Source organism: Ciona robusta, chromosome 4, assembly GCF_009617815.1.
Source record: "Ciona robusta chromosome 4, ASM961781v2".
NCBI classification, from domain to species: domain Eukaryota; kingdom Metazoa; phylum Chordata; class Ascidiacea; order Phlebobranchia; family Cionidae; genus Ciona; species Ciona robusta.
The window spans coordinates 1727409-1748965 of record NC_143238.1 but is presented as its reverse complement, the minus strand read 5'-3'; the positions used below and the strand labels follow the sequence as shown (position 1 = coordinate 1748965).

General features: G+C 31.9%; 3 protein-coding genes across 3 annotated transcripts; all 3 read left to right on the top strand.

Moving 5' to 3' along the window:
* The first annotated feature begins 1167 nt into the window (after positions 1-1167).
* On the top strand, positions 1168-8318 carry LOC149736439 (beta-hexosaminidase subunit alpha-like). The gene is made up of 14 exons (XM_089876927.1): positions 1168-2022; positions 2330-2466; positions 2810-2895; positions 2959-3021; positions 3089-3135; positions 3379-3489; positions 3934-4035; positions 4457-4622; positions 4886-5033; positions 5979-6138; positions 6579-6753; positions 7122-7212; positions 7474-7578; positions 7816-8318. The coding sequence occupies exons 1-14, from the start codon at positions 1873-1875 to the stop codon at positions 7880-7882; spliced, it is 1608 nt and encodes a 535-aa protein (XP_089733053.1). The 5' UTR covers positions 1168-1872; the 3' UTR covers positions 7883-8318.
* On the top strand, positions 8308-14723 carry LOC149736438 (beta-hexosaminidase subunit alpha-like). The gene is made up of 13 exons (XM_089876926.1): positions 8308-8492; positions 8811-8947; positions 9243-9331; positions 9465-9580; positions 9856-9966; positions 10396-10497; positions 11291-11456; positions 11771-11918; positions 12431-12590; positions 12764-12938; positions 13368-13458; positions 13959-14063; positions 14251-14723. Exons 1-13 carry the CDS (start codon positions 8337-8339, stop codon positions 14309-14311), a joined length of 1617 nt encoding a protein of 538 aa, XP_089733052.1. The 5' UTR covers positions 8308-8336; the 3' UTR covers positions 14312-14723.
* A 602-nt stretch (positions 14724-15325) lies between these two features.
* On the top strand, positions 15326-20802 carry LOC149736437 (lysophospholipase D GDPD1-like). The gene is made up of 8 exons (XM_089876931.1): positions 15326-15825; positions 16159-16201; positions 16688-16823; positions 17376-17546; positions 17824-17913; positions 18170-18303; positions 18560-18665; positions 19538-20802. Exons 1-8 carry the CDS (start codon positions 15672-15674, stop codon positions 19667-19669), a joined length of 966 nt encoding a protein of 321 aa, XP_089733057.1. The 5' UTR covers positions 15326-15671; the 3' UTR covers positions 19670-20802.
* Positions 20803-21557: the final 755 nt, after the last annotated feature.

The following is a 21557-nucleotide window of genomic DNA, read 5'->3' as shown; positions in this document are numbered from 1 at the left end:
TATCCTTTGCTTAAACAGTTCATGGCCTCTTAGAGATATCTCTAGTAGGCCGTAAACAGTTCAACTTATGAAGGGCATACTTTTTAGCAATAACATTTGACCAAACATGGCGTACATAACGACAGACTATTTCACAAAGACTTTGGTATGGCGTTCAAAACAAAACAAAAAAATCAAAGTGAGTCTTTCTTTAACCTTCAGCGTTGCAGTTCCCTACTTCCGCAGAACACCAAAGTGTGAGAATAACTAAACGTTAACCTGAAATAAATATAAGTTTAAAGATTAAGGTCAGTTTTTAATGTTAATAGATATTAATATTAATATTATTCTTATTTAATACACAGTCAACCCTTACCCTAACCCTATCCTATGTATCTTTTACTGTCTGTATTGCATATGTCTGGTGACTCTGGTCAACACAGAAGAGCCCGATGCCCGAGAGAAGCTGGGCATTTAAATAAGTTACGAGGGTTAGAAAGGGAAAACTTTTTTTACTTAAAGTAAATAATATTTTATTTGCCTAATGCTAATTGTAGATGTGAAATGTGACTTCCCACCCTTCGGCCGATGAGCAATTTCCCTTTTCTAGTATAGAAGGGCAGAAGGCTCCTTTCGTCTCAGCTTTCCTATTCCTTTTTGGTATTGTAGTGTCTATTGCATTTTTTAAGAACAGGATGCATAGTTACCTTATTTTTTAGGTGGAAAGATATTTCAATTTTGAAATAATATTATGTTTTCTATTCTTATAGGAATTAACGTACAATCAAACATTCGCCACGCTTGTGATTTTATGTATAACATGATCTTTACGGAAGGAAATTGTCACTTCTTAAGTGTCATGTGTGTAGATTAATTGGTTCTACTGTTACTTGTGCTTGATTTTGACTTTGCTTGGCCCGTATACCGTTCTGGTTGGGCAGTAGTATGCCATATTTAACATGGTCTATAGTTAGTTATTGTGATTAGATAAGGTTTTAGTAATGGTAAGAAATAAGGATTGTTGTACAATTGGTTTGACTTGATTTTTGTCTGTTACATTTTCATAGCACCAGATCCTTACTTGATTAAGTTGATTTCACTAAACAAGAATCTGTTAACTATCAGGTCAGGGTTGGATTGGCAGATTTATTTCTTTTAGTAATGGTTTATTAAACATATAGAGTCAATTCTCCACATTTGTTTTTAGATATTATTAATAAGATGAATCTAATGAATACTGAAATTGATTCTAAACTCTGTCTGAGGCAAATTTCCCAACTTTTATCAAGGTTTGAAACATTTCTACACGATAATGATCAACCAAAAGATACAAAAACTAAGAATAAAGTTATTGATGTAGAGCGAAGCAAGTTTCTTTTACAAGATCTTAGAGATACAATTCAAAAAAAGCAGAATGAAAATGACTTTGAAAGACAGTCCAAAATCTTACAAACATACAAACTTGATAAACAAAATACTGAAACCCCAAAGAATGAAATACTGGCTTGGTATGAAGAAATGCTACAATACTGCAGAGAAAATGATTGTGTTTTAAATGCTTGTGATGATAAATTGTTTTTTGATGTTAAGTTCACCAAAGACTCTTGTTCAGTACATAACCTATCGTTTGGAACTCGACACCGGGGCATATGCACTCGAATAACAATCACTTCCAGTACCAGTCTGGACCCATCTATTGCTTACAAATTCTGTAGCTCATTAGGTTTAGAAAGCTTAAATAAAGAAGGAAATTTGTTACTAGTGAGTGGTAAAAGTGCTGCTTGTTTTATTTCTTCCTTTGTGTGGGCGGAAATGTCTAAATTATTGTTTAATTAGGATTTTTTGACTCACAGTTACATTAAATGTGTTAGGTCAAGTTGGGTTAAAGTTAAAATGGGCTGCAGAGACTTCTTTGCAGTATGTCTTCTTCTTGTTGGTGCTGTGCACGCCACAGGTAAACTAGGATATCCAGCACCACTGTTAGGTGAAACAAGCCCAGGAAGTGTGTGGCCACAACCCCATACTGTTACTGCATCTCCACAGGTATTTAATGTAGCGTAGGCTATGTATCTATTTATTTTATTATTTTAATGTTGAATAGACCACCCTATATTGCCCTTAAACAAACATATTTTTACCTTAAAATATGTTTATGCTACATTTTTTAAATAAATCGTTTTTATGTATGTTAAAACATGCGTCTTGAAATTCTGTTTAAAAAAGCGCATTGCTTTTTAATACCAAGACTTAAATATACATGTATCTATTAAAAATAAATTTAGCATTTTTCGTAGTCTCTCAAGTTTACATGTGAAAACATCTGTATTTGTTTTTTTTAACTTTTTTGCAGTTATACACAATAGACATTCAAGCATTCCGATTCGAATACCTGCAAACTTCACAACGGTGTCATGTGGCCGATGAAGCTTTTAAGCGATACCAGCTCCTGATATCTAGAAGTGGTATCAAAGCAAAGTTTCATGACAAGTAAAGCATATATTATTGTATAAAATGATTTTATCATTTATTCCCAAAATCAAAGAACTCACAACAATGCAATTTGTCAATACAAATATTTAATGTTGTTTTTTTCAAGTGCTAATGTGAAATTTGCAATAGTCAAATAAACTTTAAAATAATATTATATCTTACATGCTGAAACTAACTATTAAAATCTAGCAAAGCAAAAATGATTTTATCATTTATTCCCATGATCAAAGGACTTAAAACAATGCAATTTGTTAATACAATTATTTATTACTGTTTTTTTTTTAAGTTCTAATATGAAATTTAAATAAACCAAAAAACTTTTAAAAATGCTTATTTTTAGGTATAGCACTTCTGTTATTAGCGTGTTGCCAGTCATGATTACAGGACCATGCGAAGACATGCCATCACTTGATATGAAAGAAGGATGTAAGTTTCATGTGGTTTGTTAGTGTTTGCAGCTATAAATAAACTTATGATTAATCAATCTAGATATTCTGGATGTGGGTTCCAATCCATTACTCAACGCTTCATCTGTGTGGGGTGTATTAAGAGGTAAAGTTACATTGGTTTGCATAGCTTATGTTCCCTAATGTTTCACCTATTTAACACCATATTCCAGGACTGGAAACATTTTCACAAATGATATGGGAAGATCCTTCAGGCCAGGTATAATCTGTCATTTTAAAATTATAATTTTTTAACTCATAATTAAGGGTTAAAAGTTAAAATTTGAGAACGTGAGCATTTTGTTTTTAAGTTTCAGTTTTTCCATATTTAAATCTGTAGTGTTTTTTCTTTTTTTACAATTTGCTAAATATACTGTTTCATTAAATAAAACGACATTGGAAATCATATATGACCATTCCTAGCTTTGTTTGATTGTATGTTGTTATTATTATGCTATTACAGGCAGTTGCAAACAAAACCCACATAATTGATGAACCGAGGTACGCACATCGTGGTTTGTTACTTGATACTGCACGACATTTCCTACCTGTCAATGTTATTCTGGAAAATCTGGTGCGCAATAAATGTTTACTGTTTGTTTATGATAGAGCCTTTGGTTTAAATTTTTTTTGTATGTATTCAAATGTATATATATATATACATTACATATGTAGTTCTTATTTTGGTTTTCAATAGTCATATATTTCTATCTATTTTATTTCAAATGAAGTTAATCTACAATTTATAGCATAAAAATGGCAATTTTTTTCTTTTATGAAAGTATTTAATAAACAATTTTGAATTATCCAATACAACTTTCGCTCAAGCACTCAACTTCAAAAGAAATATGAGCATGTGTTTAAGTTTTAAGCCTAATCGGCTGCTTCAAGTTTTTTATGTTGAGCAGTCTAAATTATAATATTGGTGGTTTAAATTCATAGCCCACATTTGAAACATGAAACTTTTATTTTTACTATGTCTTTAAAATGTTGACAATAATCATACGTAACATTGCAGGAAGCCATGGCGTATAACAAATTCAATGTGTTTCACTGGCATATAGTTGATGCACAGTCCTTCCCATATGTCAGCACTGTATACCCTAACCTACATTTAAAGGTAAATGATTAATCTTTGCATTGCAAATTTGTTCTGCTTTGTCATGCAATAACAAATATGCAGACGTAGTAAATAATTCTTATGCACTCGTGATTTAAATTCTATTCATATGTCTGATTTTTAAACAGGCCGTAGCTCTTTTAATGTTTGCATACTCAGGTTAACACACAATACACACTAGTTATGTAGGGATAATATAGAAATATACTTATAACTGAGCAGTGAGCATATCACTGTATTGTAAAAAAGAAGAGTAAACGAGTGCTTTAAGTTGTATCCGTTTTTCCCCCCTTTGACTGCAAGCTCTCAGTTGGCTCATTTTTTTGATTTGGTTTAAAATTAAGGACATTATACCTCATACATGAGCTAGTTTAATATAGCTCTTTACATTCTCACAAAATCACATTGTTTTACCCACCAGGGCTCCTACAGTTCATTAAACTTAGTGTACACACCTGAAATGATTGCCCAAGTTATCGAATTTGCTCGATTACGTGGTATACGAGTTGTACCTGAGTTTGACACACCGGGTCACACTTATTCATGGGGGTTGGGTCAACCAGGCTTGCTTACAACTTGCTACACAGGTATGCAGAATTGCAGAGTACTGGGATTTATTTTTTAATTTACCTTAAATGTTAACTTTATTATGTGTTTTTGCATTGAAAGTTTTTTGTATCTTCCTTAGTATAAATATATCAACTATAATATGTAATATACTGCTACTAACTATTATGTTTCGATATTAAAAGGGAACAGCCAGTCGAAGCCAACTACAAAAACTAGCTATATTTAAAATGCAATATGTATGTAATATAAACCAGTGCTTTTAAACCTTTTTTATTTTAAGGTGGAAAACCAAACGGAGATGTTGGACCGATTAATCCAACAGTAAATTCATCTTACACCTTCATTAAAAACCTTTTTACTGAAGTTCGGGGTCAGTTTAAAGACAAATACATTCATCTTGGTGGAGATGAAGTTCCCTTTGATTGCTGGTAAGGTTTATGGATCCATTTAGTCTTATTTTCATATATTTTTTTATCTTAAAATCAGCAGTACTTAAACTTAAACTAACAGAATAACCTTGCAATTAAGTTGCAAATGGGACATAAAACTGTTTCAAATTTGTTTGGTATTCTCGATTTTGGTTACTAATAACAATAGTAAGGCAAGCTATTTTATTTAATGTTTTGTATTTTGCAATAATTTGTGAGTTTTTTCTATTTGAATAAATGAACAAATGATTTGCTGTTGTGGCTTATCTGTTATTCTACAATTTAGAGTTACACCGTAGCTTCATAAATTTTACGAATATTTTCACCGTAATGTTTGTTCTTCTCCACACCACAAACGTTGCTGTATTTGCATCCATTAATTATTTGACATATCAAATATTTTGATATTAATTGTAAAAAATTTGAAGTGTTTGCTGAATGCATGTGATCTGATTACTGATTGCTCAAGTCACATGCACTGCTTGATACTACGTGCCCCAAATGGAGGACGTATTAATCGACTTTATGTGCTTCAATTAAACTGTAATTGCACAGCCTGTTTTGTAAGTCAACACAACAATATAAGTGATTAGCTTAGTTGGGAATTGAAACTGTCACAGCCTGGCACCAATTGGAATCAATTAACTTGCAAAAAATACTAAACAAATATTTGTTTCCGTTTTTTCCCTATGTGACACTATGATGGGGACACCTTTTCAATTTATTTTCTTGTCGCATTTGGTAGTAAACAAAGAACTTTTAAAGAATTATTAAACCGTATCCTAACAACTTCCATAGACTGTCGGTAATTGTTTAAAACACAATCAGGATATTTGAATACTATGTGCTAAAGGTGTCCCATCTTTCCCCACCCTACCATAGAAACAATACTTGTTCTGTCAAAAGAATATTAATATCCAACTAATTTACCCATTACCTTATAAGGAAATCGAACCCAAACATAACGACATGGATGGCTGCACACAACATGAGTGGTGACTATGCAAAACTTGAGCAAGTTTACATTCAACAAGTTATTGACATTACTGGAGCAATTGGATTTAGTTACATTGTGTGGCAAGAAGTGATAGACAATGGTGTAAAGGTAAGATCTCTATGTGTTTTGAAAACTATGTTGGGTTATATGGTTCCCAAACTTCCTAGTGCTTTTGTGTTACCTTCTTTGTTAATACTATAAGACACTGTCCCTATTGTTCATCGGTTTGATTGTAAATAGTGATAGAATGGAGAATAAAGTTTTAAAACCGCTGAACACATTAAAACCAGCTTTTTGCCTGCGGCTGCGACACTTAAAAGGTGAAATTTTTCTTTAATGTTAACACATTAATTACATTTCTTTTACTTAACTATAACTAATATATTATGAGCAGCACTATGAAATGTTAGATAATGGTAAATCAGGTTTATTTTACTGCACATTCCATATAGAGTGTTTACTGCTTGCAACACACTGATATTTAGTTATAACATAACTACAAATCTGCATGGTTCACATAGTAAACCATAATTGATTATCTAACTTAGGCAAAAGATGACACAGTAGTTGAAGTGTGGATAAACAACCATCCTGAGGTGGAGATGGCTAAAGTAACAGCATTGGGATATCGAACAATCTTAGCTGCTCCGTGGTATTTGGAGGAACTTACCGTGGGGGAAGATTGGAAGAAATATTATTCGTATGAACCAACTAACTTTAATGGTGGGTGAGATTTGTATACAGTAGGGTAGAGGAAGATGAGACACCTTTTCATTCTGATGTTACGTCTCATTTGGTAGTAAACAAAGAACATTCAAAGAATTAAAAAAACGTATCCTCACAACTTCCATAGCCCACTGTTAATCGTTTAAAACACAATCAGGATATTTGGATATTATGTGCTAAAGGTGTCCCATCCCCCCCACCCTAGCATGATGGGATAACATCAAAAGTAACAAAAATGGGTGTTTTATTTCATAAAACTTAAACATGTTTCTTTTTTATTTTTGGATGACTGACAATTTGGACAACATAGTGATCACTGAGTTGAAAGGTAATTTTCTTATGGTTATTAATATTATTTTATTCAGGAACTGCTCAACAAAAGGCACTGGTGATTGGTGGTGAAGCTTGTTTATGGGGTGAATATGTGGATGCCACAAATATATCACCAAGATTATGGTTGGTAATATTGTTATGCATAACTGTATTATCATATAATACGTAAAAAACATAAAAATCCTTTGCAATGTTGTAAATTGGTTAAATCTGGTGTATATCCCTGCTTGTGTCAAGACACGCCTATGTAGAATAGAAACAGTTATCATTTTCGTTTTTTTCTTGTACCACTTGAAAAAATTCTTTTTGTTTTGTTTACTGTTTACTTGTTTGATTTTAGTAAACCTAATTTTCTTTCTAAGTTTCTCATGTGCAACATAACAGGCCACGAGCAAGTGCAGTAGCTGAGAGATTGTGGAGTCCGGAGACGTTGAATGATGTGGATGCTGCTACTCCAAGACTTCATCAACATCGATGTAGGATGGTTCAGTAAGTCACCTTTATATTTGTCACCTTATATATCACCTTTCATTAAATCTGTTTCACCATAGTTGGTTTTTTCTTATAATAAATTTAATAAATTATTACCTTTTTTTAACAGTTTAACATTATTTTTTCATTTTTCTAACTAAACGTTTGTAGACAAAACTCTGAACCTAAAATTATATTATAATAAAAGACCTTTTTAAAATTTGTTTAACAAATAAAAAACAAGCTCCTTTTCAGACGTGGCATCCCAGCTGAACCCCTCCACCCAAGTTACTGCGTGTTTGACTGGATGAACAGGAAATAACTGAATGAAATATATTTGCTCTTTATTCTTCATGTGCTTATGTTTGATGTATATATATAAGTTCAATCAAAAGTCACCAGTTTTCAAGTTTTATGCAAATTTCTGTAGCTACACTTATATGTTGCATAACGCTTCAGTTTGTATACATGTTCTGTATAATGTTCAATCTACCTACAATATAAATACATGTTATTTTAATGTCTTACAGTATATTAGTTCACATATTATGTAGTTACAACTTTTTTCATTTAACCTTATCCTATATGAAATTTTAGCTATGTAGTCTTAACAGTATAAAACAACTTTGTTTAAACTCATGTTTATTTGAAGCCATTTCTATTTTTGTTTTATGTCTCACCAAATTTTGTTTGATTTCATTAGCAGTTTATTGCACGATTGATTATGCAACTTTCTAACGTAATATTCAATTCTGTAGTTTAAGATTTAGGTTAAAATGTTACGTCAGTTATTTTTTGTTACTTCTATCGCTGTGGTCGCTCTAGCGAATTCTCAGCGAAAGTTATCACTTGACTTCCCAACTCCTTTGCTTGGCAACACAAGTCCTGGTAGTGTGTGGCCTCAACCTGAGTCCCATGTATCTACAGCAGAGGTAGGAACTGGTTATATATACATCTCTGTATAAATTACCAAGTAATGTGGGTTTACAATGTTTTATTTGCTATTGAAATGCTTTGTTTTATGTGACTTTATCAGCATCTTGAAATTAAGCTTTTAGTTCGAAAATAATTTCTGTTCAATGCATTTTTTTTACCATTTTGAAATATCACTTTTCATATATATAGTTATATAGTTCGGTTTCAAAGATACTCTCAAAGAATTTTCTTCTTTCTCACAAAAATTATTTTATTTTGCATTTTCTGGGTATTCAGTTGCACAACATAACCTTTAACTTCCCTTTTTCCACCAGACATTCCCAGTTGCAGTTGAATCGTTCATGTTTACTTATGCATCAAAGTCCTATAAATGTGACTTGGTGTATGAAGCATTTAAACGATATGGTGCCATCATTATTAACAGTGCTGGAGACCAAAAGCTCAGATTCAGGTAACAAAACTATTTTTTAGCAATTTCTGGTATCCTAGTGCAGCATTTTTTAAACTTTTTAACACCATCTCTTTTACTAAACTTTCAAAATCAACACCCCAATATTTAAAAGTAAAAAACAGTATAAGTTAAGTTTTTCTAAGTAACTTTAATTGGTGGATAACTGGATATAGATGTTCCAACTGGATTTAACATATAGCAAAATTCAAATAGACTTTACTTTCAATATTTTTAGCACTTGGAAAATCCTGTGATGTGTTATTTATTTCCATAACATCTGCTTTTCATCCTGCAGACCACTGACCACACCAATGCTCACTGGTTTGGAAGTTAACTTGATGGCTCCATGTGAGGATTATCCTTCTTTAGATATGGATGAATCTTGTAAGCTAACTTTTTACTTGCTTACTACAATGATATAACTATCACAAATGCTATACATGGAGAAGTTAAACATAATTTTTAGTCTAACTATAGTTTCAACTTTCAATGTACTGGAATAACATTCTTTTTCAAGATGCCCTGGATATTAACAGCATGGCTGTTGCAACATTAACGGCAAAATCAGTTTGGGGAATATTAAGAGGAATGGAATCATTTTCGCAACTTTTGTGGGAGTCCGATTCAGGACAGGTCAGATATTTTAATATTATTTTATAAATATTATTGTATTGTCTTGAGCAGTGTCAAAGACTGTTTAATCTTGTAGTATAATCAGTTCGAAAACATTAAAAAAAAACCCACAAAATGCAACTGCAGTAAATAAAAGGGTATCTTGAAAAAAAAAATTTTTTTAAACTTAATTTTATGTTATAACTACAAATTAATGTTTTAAAGTGCTGTACAACAGTAGAGAATCTTTTATATGATTTCTAGGACATGGCTTATATTATGGGTATCTTTTGCAGATAGTTGCAAACAAGACAAACATAATCGACAAACCAAGATACGCCCATCGTGGAATATTACTCGATACTTCAAGACATTACCAACCTGTTAATGTGATACTTGAAAATATTGTAAGCATGAATCACTAAACCACATAAGTATTCTAATAGAGTTTGACTATTTTTTAACACTGTGTATTGCATAGTTCATAAAAATGGTGGAATACTGTGGGGTAAGATGGATTCTGTTTCCATATTCCCATATTTTCTATTCGTGTTTTAACAAGTAACAACGTTTTTTGATAGTCTTGAGGATACGGTTATAAAATTATGAAATATTCTTTGTTTACTACTAAATGAAAAATAAAATAAAATGAAGGTATGAATCATCTTTTTTGGCTCGTTATGAGGCTTTATATCACAAACAATATCTTCTCTGTTTGCCTTAGCATCAAAATTAACTGTATTGATAAGAATGGTATACACTAATACACATAATGTCTATTTCCACCTACTACAAATTCTATTCTGATAAATTACTTACATTGTATCTTCACACAGGATGGAATGGCTTATAACAAGATCAATGTATTTCATTGGCATATTGTGGATGACCAGTCATTCCCATACGTCAGTACTGTGTATCCTGATCTTAGTGCAAAGGTGGGTTCTGTGTGGTAGTTTGAGGCAGATACTTTAATAGAGGGGGCATAAACAACAGTTAGATAAATAAAAAAATTACCCATTTATTGATATACCTTAGTACTGATATACCTTAATTTATATTACCTATTTATAACTTTTTATTTTTTTATATCTTTGTTTGTATCATCAAAAGTTACTAAAATTACCTAAAAATAAAAAAATAACATGAAATGCTTTATTACAGGGGGCATATACAATCGTTAAGTAAATAAAAGACCCATATTTATTTATACAAATTTTATGTATATAGATATGTTAGGTGTAGAGTGTAGTTTGTCTAACCTTTTGTTTTATTGAACTGCTCAAGTATTATTTTTGACATTATTAAATTTGAAGTCACTTAAAGTATAAAATTACATCCAATTAGATCTATTATGTAAATCAGTGTTTCTCAACCTTTTTAGCTGGCGGACCGCTAAAATTTCGAAACAAATTTTGCGGACCGGTGGACCTTCAAAATGTAATTACGTCTAGACCATGAACTCTATGTTACGTCACAGTGCTGTAAATTACGGAACTGGCTAAGTTCTAAATCAATTTAAAATTTGATGTTTTATTTCTTTAATCAACGGACAAGACTTTAACATCTTGCATTTTGCAATTGAGATGTAAAATTGTAATATATTTGGCGGACCGGCAGGAAAGTTGACGCCGACAGTCTGCGGACCGGTGGTTGAGAACCACTGATGTGAATAATTAAAGCTTTAATTCGCCAAATCCGAAGATATCACAATATATCTAAACCACACAGGGAGCATACAACCCAATCACACATATCTACACAATCGAAGATGTGGCAGAAGTAATTGAGTATGCTCGTTTACGAGGCATTCGTGTTGTGCCTGAGTTTGACACACCAGGACACACAACATCTATGGGCAAAGGACAACCAGGACTTCTAACAGAATGCTACACAGGTATTTGTTTGTTTAATTTAATTCAGTAACTTTAAAATATATCTTGTCAAACAGAGAGTTAATTTAAAAAATATTTAAAGTAATCGTCAAATCAGACATTCATTTCAGGCCCTAAACCAGATAAAATAGTTTTGAACTGTAATATTGTTTAATTCCCATTTACTTTATTTTGTTTTATATTATTTCAATTAATGTACAAGCAAGTGTTGGTATATGTGACAGTGCTAAACTGTACTGTGGCCCAAATTCAGGTGTACGGTCCAAAATTGAAGTATTATTCAATCCTTTTCTTTAACGTATTTACTTTTCACCAGGAAGCAACCCAAATGGAAACTATGGTCCCATCAACCCTACAGTGAACACCACATATACTTTCATACAGAACTTATTCACTGAAGTAAAATCATCATTTAAAGATGCTTACATTCATCTTGGTGGTGATGAAGTCAGCTTTAGTTGCTGGTGAGTTTTTACAATATTAATGCAATATTACTATGTATGCATGTTTACATAGTATAGGGCTATACTGCTATTGTATTTATATGAAAATATGGTAGTAAAACTAATAAATATTATTTGTTAAATATGCTGAAAATTATTATTCTGTTATCCAGGGTATTTAGCTTGCAATATCGAGTTCATACCTGTATGTCAAAAATGAATTTTGTTTTTATTTAAAATACTATGCTCATTTATGATTTTGTTTTTATATTTCTCCATGACAGAAAAACTATATGCTTTTTACAGCCAAGACTGTTTTGAATATTTTCCATTTAAGTATACATTTATGTTATTTCTATTAAAATCAACATTTTATGTTATTTCTATTAAAATCAACATTTTATGTTATTTCTATTAAAATCAACATTTTATGTTATTTCTATTAAAATTAACATTTATGTTATTTCTATTTAAACATTAACATTGTATTATTTCTATTTAAACCACCATTTATATTATTTCTATATATCCAGGCAATCCAACCCTGCCATCAACAACTGGATGAAGTCACACAACATGACAGGGGATTATAAGAAGTTGGAGCAAGTCTACATACAACAAGTGCTTGATATCAGTGCTGCCATTGGTTACAGCTACATTGTGTGGCAGGAAGTGGTGGATAATGGTGTCAAGGTATGCGTGTGTAATATATTACATTGGTTCATTGTGCTGCTAAATAGGGAAAAATTGTCTCAAAATGTTTGATAACATACAGCATGTTGAAAGTTATTTCAAACACAAGGCATAAAGTATACAGAGAAACAAATTTCTGTACAGCTTTCAAAAAACAACATTATAAATTCCAGGTAAAAGCTGACACCGTAGTTGAGGTGTGGATAAACAACCATCCAGATAATGAGCTTGCTAAAGTAACAGCATTGGGATACAGGGCCCTTCTTGCTGCTCCATGGTATCTTGATTACATATCTACTGGGGAAGATTGGAAGAGATATTATTCATATGAACCATCTAATTTTAATGGTAAGTTTCGAGGTTGTGTTTTTGAATTAAACTTAGTTTTTTCTGTAAGGGTATTTTTGCTGTTTTATTAATATTTCATAGTTTGCATTCCAATTTTCAAGTTCTACTTTATTCATCTCCAAACAGTGTTGTTTTATTTATTGGAATATAATATAAAGAAAATTGTGTATATATATAGCTGTATCGGTATATTTATATATATATATATGTGTGTGTGTTTAATTTTAATAACAGAAAACATTAGTTTTTCTAAGTTTACACATGACAAAATGAAAATTCGTTGTCAAAAGCTAAATTGCTGTCTATGTTAGAGCACTCTATGAATACCAAATACCATGGTTTGGAAATAGGGATCTAAGGTTGGTTTTAATAAGCTCATTACATGGGTAACAAGCAATATGGCCTATTCTTATATAAATCTTATCATAGGGACTGCTGAACAAAAGAAGTTGTTGATTGGCGGTGAAGCTTGTTTATGGGGTGAATATGTGGATGGGTCAAATGTTACTCCAAGATTATGGTTAGTTCATATTATTTTAAATCACTATTCAACTTTCGAAATGTTTTTTTTTTAATACTTTTATATATTTTTTATGATAAATTGGTGAAATTATATTGATTATAATACTACTCTATATTCCATGGTGTAATATAAGCTTATTGTATGCCATATACCGGTATATGGCATATTATTGAAAAGTGGTAAAATTATAATAATTGTAATAACTCCATAAGGCATAACATAAGCTATCATGTATTGTCTTCATTCCCAGCCATTGCACCATATTAACATTTTAAAGAGTTAATGTTGTACAATTTTTACTATTCAAAAAACTTGTATTCTTATAATGTATGAAATTAATTATAATACAACAGGCCATGAAGTGTTGGGGCGAAACTTTTATTGCATTTTTGTTTGACAAGCAAACCTATAAGTTGCTCACGTTCCACCTGAATAACTTTCCTGTACCACACAATATACCGCTGGTTAATTAATACTGAATATATTTAACATAACAGGCCACGAGCAAGTGCAGTAGCTGAGAGATTGTGGAGTCCGGAGACGGTGAATGATGTGGATGCTGCTACTCCAAGACTTCACCAACATCGATGTAGGATGGTTCAGTAAGTCACCTTTATATTTGTTCTATAACATATTGTATTTTGCTGTTAAAAACTTGATTTTTATTATTTTGCTAATAAATATACATAAACTAATGTTGTTGCAACTTATTTATATTTTTAATACAACACATTTTTTTAATAATTTTTTTTTTAAATTGTTGACACTTAAAACGATACATTCCTGTAGAAGGGGAATACCCGCTGAACCCCTTCACCCAGGCTACTGCAAGCACGAGTGGAGAAACTAAACATTACAACGACCAAACCAAGCATCAATGTATCAAACATTATTTGAAAAATCACTCATTCTATAATGTGCAGTTTAATGTTATATGTGCCATTTTTAAATACTTGGCCTGTATAAACATGATCGAAAAAGTTTAACCGATTATTAATACGTTATAAAGTTCTACCGTTTTAAACACGTTGTTTAATTGACAAGTTATGATATCTTTAGTTTAACTGTTTTTGATTGCCACTTTTGTGATCTCCATATGCACAAATCGGCTATGCACTTGTGATATTAGATCGTTTTGCTCTAGTTGCATAATTGTACATTTCATTCCATATTATGTACGTAATCTTTCATATGCTTGGAATTCAAGGAATTTATTACCAATTTACTGAGTTCTAGTAAAATAAATAGAGTTGTATGATCAGTAGTATTGGTATCTATAGGTCTTTTCTTATTGCACTTATAGAAATATACAATCTGTGTTTATTTCTAAACAATATTTGATTGGTAGCGTGTGATGTATGAGAGAAATTTTGTGTGACGCATATATAAAACTTTAATTTTAGGTTGGTATGCGGCTTCAAACGAAAAAAAAACTCCGCTTAAACTAAATTGTACTACATTAATATAAATGTTTTATCTTTCCATTTAGAAATATCATGTGTTTGAGTTTCTTCTTTAGGGAATTACCCTGTAGCGAATTTTAATTCGTGATATGAGTAATTGGGCACGAGAAATTTATTAAAGCTGATGAGTATTTGTCGGCAGTCGCACAAAAGTCCAATTACCAAGTGTTGTGTTAGTATGTCAGTTTCTGACAACTACATGAGCCAGAATCCTCAGATTTCTGTGGACGTAAAATACTACAGACGATGATTTCGTAGCGTCGCAAGCAGCAGAACTTGTTTGCCAAAGAATAAAGTGCAAGTCATGCTTACTAATCGTATGATAATAGATAAGCTAGGTAAATCACAGATATAGATCTATTCGCATTTGACATAAAAATGGCTTTACTTCGAAAATGTGGTAGATATTGACATTTACAGCTGTAAGTTTCTTCTTACTCGGAAGCATACGTACGTACGTAGGTGTGAAATGCCTTGTGTCGAACTCTTTCTGCTTAGACTTAGCTTAGAGTCTATGTATTATTGACACGTTGTGATTTACGGCAAACTGAAACTGCCATCTATATACTAGTATTCTAATAATGCAAATCATTTCTATTATTTATTATGTGAATGTTTTTAATATTCTTTTTGGCAGAATTATCACTGTAATAGCTTAGAATAAATTTTCGGGCATTCAGCTTGACAATAAACTAATTTCCTTACTAGAAGTTAATTTATCGATATTCTAGTTATATTGATTTTGAAATGAGTCTTTCGGCTGGTGCAACCGCCGGGTATGCAGTTTTGGGTGTATTTGGTGGTTATGTTATAACTTCAGTCCTGCTTCTAAAATGCCCGACCATTTTGCACAAGAAAAAGAAAAGAGATTTTTGGTGTACTCACATCAGCCACAGAGGGGGTAAGTTACAGTTTATTTTTAAATGGCACTGTAGCACCATTGTTGGATCACTTGCAAATTAACCATAGCACATTAAAGGGGGTAAAGGCTCATCGCTTACACTATTGTGGGTGTGTGTGTATTTGGGCAAGACACTTAACATACATTGCTGTAAACCAGTGGTCTAAAATAGGATGTTTAAATTGCGGCCATATAAAAAAACAACAATCACACACAAGTTAAGTTAAGCATGTATAAGGTTTATAAAACATAACACCCTTTTTTATAAATTATAGAGTTACAGCTATATGTATAAATTCATTCACTCATTCGCAATGTTTTAATATGTTGTAGGTGCAGCTGAAAAAACCGAGAACACGTTGTCAGCATTTCACAAGTAATTGCATATTTATGTTATGGTTGTTCATTTCCTGTTACGTCTTGTTTGTCAATGAAATGTTATTATTAATCAGCATGTCAGTTTCGATTCTGCCCCAAAATGACCAACAAACATTTTTGAAAGTTTGGGTTGCAAGCATCATTTTAAACTAAAATAAAATTGACATTTTAACAATATTTTTTTACTATAATGTGTTATATCAACTATATCCTTAAATCTTCAGTTTGTTATATATTTTTATTTAAAATGTTAATAATATATTTATATATATCAATATATATTTTTTTTAAATCTTTTTCTGATGTATTTATATATATATTGTTATTTTTATAAAATGTTTTATTGTTTTATAATGTATAAGTACCTATATAAATTTAATCTATAGTTTGATTATCAAACTTGATGTATATTTCAATGCATAGGGTATTTATGTTACCTTAAAATTTACAAAATTATCGTTAGAATTTACTTTTACAACTACAGTGCAATTGACATTGGAACTCAAATGCTTGAACTAGATGTTCATCTCACCAAAGACAAGCGGGTAGTTGTTGCCCACGATATTGATTTAAAACGTATCGCTGGTGTTGATGCAAAGATATCCGATTTTGATTATGAGGTTCGTAGTTATTAGATATTAATAAATAAAAAATATATTAGTTTTAAATGAATTAATTGTGGTTTTCAGATAATTTATTTTTGCTTCTTACAAGTTCTATGACTACAAGACATAATATTATTTCATTTTTTTGTTTAAATAAACAGAATAGCCTATGATCTATGTTTTTTATTGATATTACTTGTAGACTGAAAAAAAATAAATGAAAAATATAGATTAAAACTCTGTCAATCTATTGAAAATATGTTTTTTTTAATTATAACTCATAACATAATGTTTGTCACGACAATTTGTGAGAACTTATAGCCAGGACTGGCCTGTATCCTGTATTGTATTTGGTTCTGAAATATTAAACCTTATTAGAATTTTTACAGCTTTTATATTCCTTAATGTTTAAACTTGTTCATTCTTAAGTTATGCTTAGTTTTTTGGAGTAAACTACTAGCACATTTCTAACAGTTTATTAAACAAACAATAATTCTATGATTCATTAAAACAAATTTTAAGTAATTGTAAGTAATATATTATATAAATATAAATTTTTCCTTTTAGGAACTACCTCCAATTTGTAAATGTCTCAAAGTGACATTTTGTAAAGATACTATGTACAATAATGATGGTGAAGAGGAGAGAATCCCTTTACTTGATCAAGTGTTTGAAGAATTTCCGAGCATTCCCATTAATGTGGATGTGAAAGCTGAAAATGATGAACTTATTATGAAGGTTGGTGAATGATAAATCCTAGGATAAGCAGGCCATTCTGCCAATCTTAACCGGATTTGGTTCTTATATAGTTGGATGACGCTTGTGTAAAGAAATACAGTAGGGATCTGGGATACGAAAATGTAACAGACACGAATCAAGTCTCCACGAGACTCTTGATGCCTTTTGGTCAAAATATTGTATTGTTTTTATTTATTTTATTAATTTAGTTAACCATTTTTAACAACTTTTAAAAATTTTAAGTTATTTTATTAAACTGTTGCATCTACCAATAAAGGTACATGATCTAGTAAAGAAATACCAACGTGAAAAGTTAACAGTGTGGGGGAATTTCAGTGACAAAAACTGCAGGAAATTACACAAGCTGGTATGAAACATCCCACTGATTGCTTACTGTATCATTCATAGGGAAAAATAAATAAACTAGTAAAGATAGCCTAGGCCCTAGATAGGTATTAAACTCTGTTAAAACATAAGGATGTAATATTTATGTGTCCGCCTCTAGTCCAGAGGTTACAGTTTCAAGACTCAATGCTGCTACTCTTCTGAGGGTGTGTGACAACTAATGACTTATTGTGACAACTAATGACGTATTTTGCCTCACCTTCAACTTTTGCTTACAGAATCCTAGCGTTCCATTGATATTTTCCATGAAGCGAGTATTACTGGTGTACGTTTGGTTCTACACTGGTCTCCTGCCATTTATTCCACTGAAGGAGAGTTTTTTTGAGATCCCCTATCCTGACATATTCACTAAGTAAGTGTCTTGTCAAAAAAAGTAAAAAAAAAAATTAAAACAATTTTTGTAAAAGTCTTGATAAAAAAACATAGTTAAAATAATTTTCTTGAAAGATACAGACACGTTTTGGGCTTGAAAAAACACACAAAGTTATACCTCCCTTTTATAATAAATGAGAAGTAATACACAAAAATACTTTTATCAATACACTACTTACAAATGGGATTTCAATTTCATAATTACCCAAATATTTTTTATTTTGAATTATTCTTAGATTGGACTTTCCATTTTCTCCAACACAAAAAAGAATGTATTCATTTCTTGCATTCCTCATGAGAAGCAGGATTCTCGTCTCACATCTAAAAGCGCGGGGCATACCGGTAATTAAAAACCATTTCACATTTTTGCAAGTTTGTTCTATCAACATTTTAATACTTGGTTATCTGACACATAATGTTTGAATGTAATGAATGTAACTTACTTTATCCTCGCGTGGCTGGAAAACGACAGTCGTTATCACACGGGTTTAACACCTCGTGCCAGCTTACGAGTTACCATGTATGTTACTTTGTGGGTAATTATTTTTTTTGGATTTTTTTTTATGTATTTCTGATAATTTAGACAACCCATTAGTAACCACTGGGTTGGAGCAATTGCCGTTAAGTGTCTTGCCCAAGGACACATACGCCCACAATGGTAGCAGCATCGAGCCTTGAACCCATTAGCTCTGGGTTACAGGCAGGCGCGCTAACCACTACGCCACGGCGCCGGTTTGCTTTATTTTTGTTAAAGTAATAAGAATCTCCCATCTTGTGAAATTACAATATTGCTATTACTGTGTGTGTACACACACAATGTACTACTCCCAACCACTGGTAGTATTTTTTTATGAGCTACAAGCTGTTTAAACAATATCCAATTAAAATTTTTTGACTGCTGCAAATGTTAAAGGTAGGAGCTTGCATACCAAGGGTATTTTATTTGAACGATTAGCATTGCCCATTATACAAATGAATGTACCTTACTTTATCTTTGAGGGCCGGAAAATTACAGTCGTTATAACAAGGTGGGTCATACACCTCGTACCAGATTATAAATTTAATATGTATTTGACTTTGTGGGTGTTTACTTTTAAATTTTGTTTATTTTTTATTTTCGGCTGATAATATGGACAACCCATTAGTGACCACTGGGTTGAGAGATTATATAAAGGTGTTGTAACTTTTTATTTAAAAATTTCCCAAAATTGCAGACGTACTTCTGGGTTTTAAATAGTGAAGAAGATTTTGAAGGTGCTTTTAAACTTGGAGCGGAAGGTGTGATGACAGATTACCCATCTAAGCTGAAAACGTGGCTTGATAAAAACCCACAGTACCAGATCTGATGTTGTAGCAGGCCTCAATGTGTCAGATATTTTTATGCACTTCTGTTTTTGATTGATGTTTCACAGTGAATGATGAATGAATTAAACCTATTTATCCTTGCAAGGCCCTAAAACGACAGTCATTATAACACAAGTGTTCTGTTTCATACACTTTGTACCAGCCTACGAGTTACTTTGTTAGTGATTATTTTGGAGAATTTTTTCATTTTTTGTGTGGCTGATATTTTAGACAACCCATTTGTGACCACTGGGTAGCGAATGGTAAAAAATGATGTGATTTTAATGGTTTCAGTTAATATTTTTATTATTTTAGTGTGATTTTTCAAACAGTATGCAATCAATTGCTTTTTCCGTACTGCGTAGCAATTTCAAATGAATTCTGAAATATTGTAACTAAAAACAATGTACCATGGTTAGGTCATTTAGAATCACTTTTTAAAACATTTCTAGTGACATTACTACCTAACCCTGGACTATATAGACGTAGTGTAATCTTTTACAATGCAATCACGTATTTTAATATATGGTAGGGTGGGGGAAGACGGAACACTTTTAGCAGATAATATGATCGTGTTTTAAACAATTAACAACGTTCTAAGGGAGTTTTTGAAGACATGGTTTTATAAGTCTTTGACAAGAAAATAGAACGTACGGGTGTCCCATCTTCCCCCACCCTACTATAAATGTCACGCTAATTATCACTGTTTAATTTTGTATTGTGCAGTCAGCATGTGTTGTGTATTTGTAGCACCCAATATTTGGTCAATCCTCTTTAAAGCCGACTCCCCTCACTGTACATGTAGTGTCTTTACGCACACTTTTGTTTCTATTAGAAGTTTAATTTCAAAATAATTAAACATAAATGGCACGTTTGTGTACTAAGTGTAGCGACCACGCTTATTTTTTCAATTTAATTTAAATGTGTTTTTAACTGTAAGTGTGTTTTACAACTGTTGTTTTGTCGCTTTATCCTGTCTTTTCAATTGAAATATTTCTAAACCTTCGCTACTGTAATATAAGAGACGAATAAGTAAACGTAGAGAAATTAACTGTCAATTGTGTCTTGTGTTTACATCACTAGCTTAATTGTAATTGTACAAAAGCCTAATACACCGTATACGTATGCTGTCAAATTACCGAATATTATTATTATTACCATCACGGATGGCGCATAATTCAAATATAAAATCTTTAGAAAATGCGTTTTATTGCCGCCGAAAAAACGGTAATTGACGAATTACCAGTTGACTAGAAATGCAAAACTCAGAAGGTAATTTAATATAAATAAAAAAAATCAATTATTTTATTTTTAGTTAAGTTGCCTGTGCTGAAACATATATTCTTGAAAACATGAAGTTTTAACGTGTTGGAATTAGTAGCTTGCATTATTTCTTTCTTTTTTTTACCAATAAGCGTGTTTGAACAACTGTTTACTACTTGTCTTTCGTTTTTGTCAACTCTGGTGTTCTTCGTAACCGAAGAGACAAAATAAATTTCATTTATTCATTATCGCAAGGTAGCGCTAACGCTCTGTTTTTTCGTATCAATGACTTTTAAATTATTATCACAACACAAAAACTTCTTGGCTAATATTTCCAATACACAATTACCACACAGCCAATTTTTTTGGTCTCACGAGGTGGTAGATCTTTTCCTGTCAGGGTGTTTTCTAAACTCCCTCGCGTGCAGCAATATTTTGCCTAACTGCCCGTATGAAGCATCGATTGCACGCGAAGTGGTATCACATGCACAATTCACTGCGTATTCACACTCGTTAAAATTCTTTGTCAAACACGGGTGTTTAACAAGGTAACGAGCTGCGAAAGAACGCATCCGCCCACACTACGCAATGGTGACAATCGTCGCACCGCCTTTTGTTTCTTCCGGG